This window comes from Palaemon carinicauda, chromosome 18 (assembly GCF_036898095.1).
Source record: "Palaemon carinicauda isolate YSFRI2023 chromosome 18, ASM3689809v2, whole genome shotgun sequence".
Taxonomy (NCBI): Eukaryota; Metazoa; Arthropoda; class Malacostraca; order Decapoda; family Palaemonidae; genus Palaemon; species Palaemon carinicauda.
This window is the reverse complement of record NC_090742.1, coordinates 15,002,039-15,010,823: the sequence shown is the minus strand read 5'-3', so window position 1 is coordinate 15,010,823 and position 8,785 is coordinate 15,002,039. Positions and strand designations below refer to the sequence as shown.

The window sequence follows — 8,785 nt, the reverse complement described above, 5'->3', positions numbered from 1 at the left end:
CATCACCCTTTGTCTCTATGCACAGCCACATTCACCACCCTCAAGATGTTCCTGCCATCCATCGAGAAGATGGTTCAACTTTGGATGACCTAGCAAGAAATTATGCTCGAAAAATGAGCTGTATTAGTTCACCACAAGCCAAAGATTTCAAAGATAAACCTTCTTTTGGGGATACAAGTGACTGTAGGGTAGCGGAAAAAGTAGATAATTTGAAATCACCTTGTCAAATGATGAGTGGCACAAATGTTTTACATAACAAAGATAACCAAAACAGCACACATGGGTTTGTAGGATGGGATAGCATTATTCAAAATGAAGGAAACATTAATTCTAATACTATTTATACTCACATTGTAAATAACAGAATGTCTGTTGGTCTAAGTCCAAGTTACACAAATCCTAATGAATATCATAGTTTACCTTGCACAGTTCCACCCATGTATATACCACCTCAAAGCAGCATGGGTTGCTGTAACCCTCAATGTACTGCGGGTCATTCATCCTCTGTGGTCAGTGGAGAATGGAAACATCAAGCCTTCATAAACATGGATTGCAGAGGAAGCACTAGGTTACCTGATGAAAGTAGAATGAAGAACTATCAGAGTCACAGAAGAGCTCACAGTGTTGAAGCATGGAGGTGGCCAAGAGACAGGGAAAGCTGGCATGAGGGTCAAATACACAAGTTTGGTCATGACCATTTGGGATTCTATCCTGTTCCATTCAGTAATGAGGCAATAACTACGGATAGCAATTATGTTAAAAAATCAAAACAAGGTTATCAATCACGGGCAAGCTTTTCTAGAAAGGACAGCTTTAAGAGAGAACAGGCTAACATACAAAATAGTAGGAGCAGTAAAACCTACGATTCACTCAAAAGAAATTCACCTAAAGCCGATAATGAAAACAGAAGAAACAAACAGGAATACAAGTTAAGTAGAGCAGCTTCAACATCTTGTATGCCAAATAATCAGTGCTTGATGTATGATACCGTTATCAAAGAGCTTAAAGGTTGTGTAAAACAAGACTCTTCAACAATGGAGACGCCTAACTCTGTTTTTGAGAAGACATATTTGATCGGTTTAGAGGATTATGATCATAGCCCTAAGCATTCTTACAATCTACATAAGCAATCTAATTTCAGCTATTCTACTTCCAGTTTGCCACACAGAAGAAATTCAAAGAATAAAAAGAAAAAAGATGGCAGTTTATCTCACCCCGTTAAATGTAGATCTCTCGATGAAGATAAATTGGCAAGCATATCTGGTTCTGATGAAGCACTGAGGATTGAATATGGTTTGGAAGACAATCAGGATATAAGTAATGAGCTCTCGTCACATGTTCGGCCATCAGAGCTTCATTTGCACCAGTTTTTCTCTCTTCCTTACACATCGGCAAAAGTTGCTCCATCTCCCTCTGGAAATATACCTGTACCTGCCCAAAGTGCACAAAAAATAAGGCAAAACTCTGAGGAAAAGCCTTGGGGTCACTCAAGACCAAAGAAGAGTGGTTCTGCAAATAGCCCTCGTAACCCTGGCAGAACTCCCCCTCAAAGACAGTCTTCGTGTACCTCTTTGTGTGATAAATCTTTGGAATTGGCAAGAGATATGTCGCATAAAGATGGACCAACCATGAGTCGATCTGAATCTCTTCGCCTAACATCTCGTCCTTCCTCTGGGTCTTTCAGCACTCCAAGAGAGTGTGCAAAAAGTGCATGTATGCATGGTACCATGCCGAGGCAGTCAAGGGGAATGACTTTTAGGTATGACAGCTGTGATAAAAGTATGGAGGTAAGTGATTTATCTTCATCATATATAATGAGTCGTATTTCAGGAGCTTATCCAAAAGAAGCAAGCATGAATAAAGAAAGTAATGTTTCTGTAACAGATGATAAACATCATAGGTCTCATCCATCTCTAAATGAGATGTTTATTCGAAAGCCTGAATGGAATTGTCCATATTTAGATAAAAGCAAGAGAAGGGATGGAAGTTCAGGAAGAAGAGAGGCAAGCAGTAAAGATGTCGGAAGGGAAACTGAAGTAAGAGGTTGTATGGGCGGCAACTGGATGTTTCCAAACCCAAAACCTGAAGAAACAAAGAGCTGGCAAATGCCAAGAAAAGCTTCAGTCAAATCTTCATCAAAAAATGAACCTTGGCCATCTCAACAAGACCCTACTTTCCAGCAACAAGCTAAACACAATCAACAACAACATAAGAGAAGAAGTCGTCCAAAATCTTTGTATTCATGGACTGGGAGTTGTGATGGGATAAGTTCAGCCACTGACCATTCGGGTAAAACTGTTGTTTCTGCTCGCTCACGATCTTTGTGTACCGATTCTCTCGTAACTCCAGCACGTGATGTGCCAAACTCAGCGGCAGATGTTTATCGATTTGCTCCGTCTCCACAGGAACCTCGCATGCGGTCAGATTCTTTAGAAGCTCGCTGGTCTTCAGACAATTCTCTTGAAGATCACCCAACAGACAGAAGACAACCTAATACCTACTATGATAGTTTATATTCAGAGATATCAAGTGAATCGTCAGTATATGGGACTCCACAACCCCGGGAGACACCACATGATTGTCTTTTACCCAAAGAAGATAGAGGTATTTTATCTGATGATGAAGCATCTGTCGATTTAGATGCTACTCCAAGGCAACGGCGTAATGTTACACCGAGACGAAGAAAATCTCAAGGGAGTCGGTCAAATGAAGATGCGTCAAGAGTTGGGGAAAGGAGTGCCTTGACCCCACCTCCACTTAACCTTTCATCTTCCTACCGCCCAGGCATTCCCCCAAAAGCAGTATCACCTGCCAGTGGCTCATCCAATGGTGACTGGTTTCAGCCGGCAGATGTGAGCCGAACTGTGGGTGCTTTGGCAGATTCCCTAACTACATACCAAGCTAACCTTGTATAAACCTTTTCATTTATTGATGTTTCCCATATTTATAGTACAGTATATATTTTCAGCCATATTCCATTTAGAATTTAATGTTTTATGTTTTGACTGATTTTATTTATTTATATATAGCACACTCCAGTACAGAGGAAATTTGTTTACTTACTGTCTGAGAGAGGATCTATTTAATGTGTATCATTTAATAATTCCTATTAAGAGCATGTTAATGTTTGAAGCATGATTCCCCATGTGGAACAAATTAAAAGTTTTCATATTCTTAATTCTAGCATGAACTGCAACAGTTAAAACAATTCCATTATTGTTTCTCATTTGGAGTTTATGAATTCATAATGCCTATTATCGAGATACTTGTACCTCTCACTGTAAATAAAATAGTGCACTCCCTAGCTTTTATATACTTACTAAAACTTGAAATCTCATTTTCACGTGTTCAGGAGCTTATTTGTATGGTTTTTAATATACAAGAGCTATTCATCTAGCTTTTTGCAATACACATTTTCTTTGTTTTAAAAATTGTCCCTGAACACGTTAAAAGCTTTTACTGACAACGGTTTATGTCATCCTGGTGCTTCTTGTCTCATACTTCCTGGCTCCCTTATAAACTTTTCAGATACTAATACTACTTACAGCATAATATTTCACAAGTATTTCAGTGTGAGATAAGTGGTGATAAGCATGACAAAAACCAACTGTCAGTGTGACCTTGCACTCCTTCAACTCAGATTGACGCTTCATTGCCTGGTCTGGTGGTTTCTTCCTCAGCATGGCGGTCCCAGGGTTTCCGCATCCCCCAGCACCACTTGGTGTCCGGCCGTCAACCCCAGCACCTCTACCATCACCATCACCACCACCAGCACCACCATCATCACCACCGGCAACTGCTTCCTGCCTCCAGCACCACCTCCTCCCCCATGCCCACCTCCTCTAGGGTGCTGCCCCCACCCCTGCAGTTTCGCATACCTCCTGCCAGCCCTTGTAGTACTCAGAACCCAATACAATCCCAACAAGACCTATGGAGTGCCATGACCTCTACCAACTCCCAGTCTCATGCCCCATCACCACTACATCACCACCGTCAGCACCATCAACATCGACAATATCTTCAACTCAGCTGTTCCCCAGGTGCTAAGCGTCGACCTCAAGTGTCATCAGAGTGTAATTCTCCTGCCCAAACATCTCACACTCCAACAGGTTCTACTCCATGTGTTGCTAAGCAGAAATGGCAGCAATGCAAACCTCACTCGTGGGACAACCTCTTGTCCACCCGAGCATTTGGTGGATATGGCTTTGGATATGGGTTTATTGACACAATTCCACCAAGAGGAACTGGCAGGGGAGATAAAATGCGATCTGTCAGTACCCATCGACTGCGAGGAGACGATAAAGAAAATGTGGCAGCGGGTGGGGGAGGAGTGCGGCCTTCTCCACGTTCTTCGGAGAATCTTGTCTCCCCTCTAGATGGCTCATGTTTCTCATGCGATTGTCTAAATATCGACCCTGCACCTCTCCACACCTGCCTCTTCTCCAAACCTAAAAGCACAGAAAGTTTACTAGCACCTCGTTCCCTCCACCCTGCTGCCTCAGACTCGAGCTTAACTGGTGACCACCAGCAACCCCGTCGTCGTTCACGAGCTGCTTCCTTAGCTGACTGTCTCGGTGCAACTAGACATTCACCGCCTGACCAAGATGAAATGACGCATCTGTGACGCTGCTAAGTCGTTTTTATCTTTTGGGAAGAGATGATGTGTCATATATCATTAACATAAGACTTCTGCAATCGCCAGTAAATGAGAACTGATTGACTTTTTAGTGTTTGTCCTGTGCTAAGAGTATCAGAGAAGAAAACATACATTTCGACTTGGACTTTGATGCCAGCTACGAACTTAATGCAACTCTTTTGATATACCAAATATATTTAAATATATATAAATATATATGAATATATAAATATATATATATCTATGAAGGTAATACTATGCCTATGTAGTAATCAATTTGTGATAGTTCAATTAATTTATCTTTGCCAGTCGTGTGCAGCACAACAATATGAGATAGTTAACTAGGAGAAACTGTAAACCACGTTATATTCATAAGTCGAGCTTATTATCATACATTCATGAAGAACAGGAGGATTTACGTTTAAGACTGGTCACTTAATATGTAGTATTTGATTTGAAATGGGTTGTCTTGATAACGATGGCTATTTCGTACTTGAAGTATTAAGATGTATAAGATATGAAGTGATTTATACCACAGATTTTCATCAAATTGAAACAGTAATGTAGTATCTTTGGCAGTTAACGATATGTGTATTTCAATGACTAGTGGAGGTAAACTTGGTCTGGTCCTCTGGAGCCAGTGGTTGCCTGAAGCTGGATAATTAATTCATGAATTATGACTCCAATTGCATTGTGAATCAGGCCCTATATTTGCTCTCTCTTCTATAGTTTTACATCAGTTGCAATTTTCAGTTTGATCTTGTTATAAAACCAAAACAATCACTAGCTAGAAGCTTGAATAATCTTTATCTCAGCCATGTAAGCGAAGAAAGTTACTACTGCATAATTCTCCCTTCCATATAGCAAAAAGGGGAGAAACTCGTCTATCATATAAACAACACAAAATGAGACCCAGAAAAAAAGATCAAACATAATCTGGAGGGTGTCTCAAATGACTAGCTTCCAAAACAGCTTGGGCGGCGTTGTTAATTGAGTGGTTAGCATCCTGAATGTTCCAACCTCACGCAAGTGTATCTATAAGAAAAACATTCAAAGTTTTAACATATTTGAATCAACATTGCTGTCCAAAATCGTATCATACACTTATCACGCTCTTTGGCAATATTGAAATAGGCATTCTGGAATGAAGAAAACTATTGGGCCTTTGATTTTGGTTTTTGGTGGACTGTGCAAGGTCTTGTTTACTGTACAAGGTTTATTGAAGATACTGAGGCGAAGGATAACAAAACCAATCATAGTAATGTTCTGAGAGTATTTCTCAGGAATATCAAGACCAGCAATATATTCTGTTGTCTATGACTTGTTGATAAATGGATAATTGTTTGTAGTAAACAGAAAACTATGAGAAAGTTCCATGGATGAATCTTGCTAATGGAGACTAGGAGAAAAAATCTTGATTAATACAGTATATTTGCATCACTTTGGTGCACTTTAATATCAAAACTCATAAGGCATTTGATAGGTTACACAAATAACAATAACAGCCAAAATGATAATAATATTGATAATTCTGGTGATATTTTGTTACCAAAGCCATTTGGTAGCGAGAGAGGCCGTCAAGAGATCCAGAGAGAGAGAGATAAAGAGAGAGAGGGGTCTTGTCAAAATTCCACGTTCAGTGCTTCCATCTCATTTATCTGTTAGCACCACACAGAATGATAACCAGACTTACATTCATTATTCTTGGCTATATCATCAGTGTTTTTATTTATGGTTCAGTGTTTTCCTTTATAGAGTGTTCTTTTATTTTCATGACTGCGGAAGATTAGATATAACTTAGCATGGAGAACACCATCACGTTAACGCACTGAATGAACAGCTGCTGCCTCATTATTGACTATGTGATCTACCAAAAAAAAAAAAACAATGTGTATACAATTTCTTTTCATTTATGTTGTGCATGGATGTGTTTTAGTGTCTCATTTACTGAGGAGTTTCTGTGTACTTCCCGAAACACCGCTGTGTTATTTTCATTCTCATTGTTAACAATGCTTTCATTTTGTATCATTATGTATACATAGCCTATGACGATCACACGTGGGCCAATTAGACATACACTGTATACATATATACATGTTTGACATTTGGTGTTCATAATTGCATTAAGTGTTTCATCCAGAATCAGTTAAAATTCCTGAATTGTATTTTTTCTCTTTTTTTATATATACCAAAGCTTATGTCAGGACTGGAGGTTTTAATCACTGAGAAATGCTTTAGAGTAAGTGATCATGCAGTGATAGACCATTTATATGATGGATCATTATTTTTTTTTTCCTCTAGACCATTCACTGGAATGTCTGTGTTAATCCCATAAAATTTCATTACTCAATCAAGTCAGAAATCGATATGACAAACTGTCTCTTCCAGATGTTGGAAATGTATCTGCTGAGTCGTCAATTGAATGAGTTTTTTTTCATTTTATATAACATAGGTTCGTTTGAATGGAATTCACAGACCCAGCACCGTGTTATATCACAAAGTCTATTATTCAAATTATAGCCTGTGAAAGGAGTAGCCAATGGCCTGCTTGCCCAGCCCCAGCGCGGGTTTATAGGAGTTAAAGTCTAAATAAAATTATAACTTTTGGAAGGAGTAGCCGATTACCGTTAGTCTTTTAAACTTTCTATTTGATAAAGTTCTTCAAGATTTCTACAGACCTTAAATTCAAATGTATTAGAGTCCTTTCCGGATTTATCACTATCAATATCAGAACGTGGTAACAGTATGACAAAGAGAGACCTCGTTAGCTGTCCGTGAAACTAAACCGAATTAACAAAATTTTAATTTAAGTTTAACAACTGGACTTCAGTTTATCTGTGAGAATCTCGCTTCTATCGATCGATTTGAACTAAAGCAGCAACTACGTTTGACCAAGTAAGATATCTCTATGCTAGAAGCTCTCTCTCTCTCTAAAACCATCCGCTAACCGTTGGGTAGATGTCAGGGGTCACTTGGTCCAATATGGAACAAAGTAAGCGCCGTTGCAAAGGCTATGCCTCACCCGTGAACCTGAACCAGATGTCGAACAGAACGGTGAATATTTCAGACTTGTCTCGACCTCTGGCCGGAGACGAAAACTTCCAAGTAAATCGTGTTTGCTTTGGACAAAATAATTGAGAATTGATAGAACGTAGATTTTTTAAAGCGCTCATTCACAGGTACTGCCGGCGAACGGTCTAGGTATCTGAACCGTGTGCCAGCGTTTCAAAGCGCTACATCTCGAAGTTTAAATGTTTGTCAAATCCTCTGACAGATGTCCTTAAATTTATTTGTATTCTTGTATTCACTATAACCTTTTTTTTCTAAATACTTAAGTTCTTGGCCTATCTCAGTGAACGTGCATTAATTCCCTGTAAAACTGACTTTTGTATTGGCAGGTAATAGAATACGTAGACACTCCAAATGCCGCGCACACCATTGTCACCGAACTCTAGAAAATTAACGGATTAGAAAAAAAATAGAATAGAATAAAAAGCATCGCTAATGGAATATCTAATACCTTTCGGTGGAATTCAAATCTCATAGATTCGCAAGATGGAAAATTTTTGGGTCTAATATGGAGTCTAATAGTTTAGGTTCTCCAGTTGGATGATCGTCGACTCTGTAAGACGCTCCTTTATATATATATATATATATATATATATATATATATATATATATATATATATATATATATATATATATATATGTATATATATATATATATATATATATGTATATATATATATATATATATATATATATGTATATACATATACATATATATATATATATATATATGTCATACATGTTGTAATAAGGTTAAGTATATAGAGTATAGACGGGGGGCTTCTTCGTACCCATCGAATATATAAACCAAATCAGAATTACGAGTTGTTCATTTAAAGTATTAAGTTTTAATAGCAAATATGGCGTTCACTGAACACCCATCCAAGAAGAAATACCTAAAAGTATTTGTAATATCTCAGGTATATTAATTAACATTGTCAAATGCCATTAAAAATTCTCAAATATGTAATATGTCATCTTAAGTTCTTCAACTCGTCAGATGAAAAGAAAAGAGTGTAACATGTAACAGGACTTTTCTATTTCTCTATAGAAATAGAAAAGTCCTATGTGACAGAGACA

The 8,785-nt window shown here is 38.3% G+C and overlaps 1 protein-coding gene across 2 annotated transcripts in view; it reads left to right on the top strand.

Annotated features, from left to right (window-relative positions):
* Positions 1–3,820, top strand: part of ssp6 (short spindle 6) — a 363,586-nt gene extending 359,766 nt beyond the window's left edge. For both annotated transcript variants that reach the window (XM_068392001.1, XM_068392003.1), the window contains exon 5: positions 1–3,820. This exon is cut by the window's left edge and continues 421 nt beyond it. In XM_068392001.1, coding sequence (XP_068248102.1) covers positions 1–2,915 — 2,915 coding nt within the window. In that variant the 3' untranslated portion in view covers positions 2,916–3,820.
* The last annotated feature ends 4,965 nt before the right edge of the window (positions 3,821–8,785 follow it).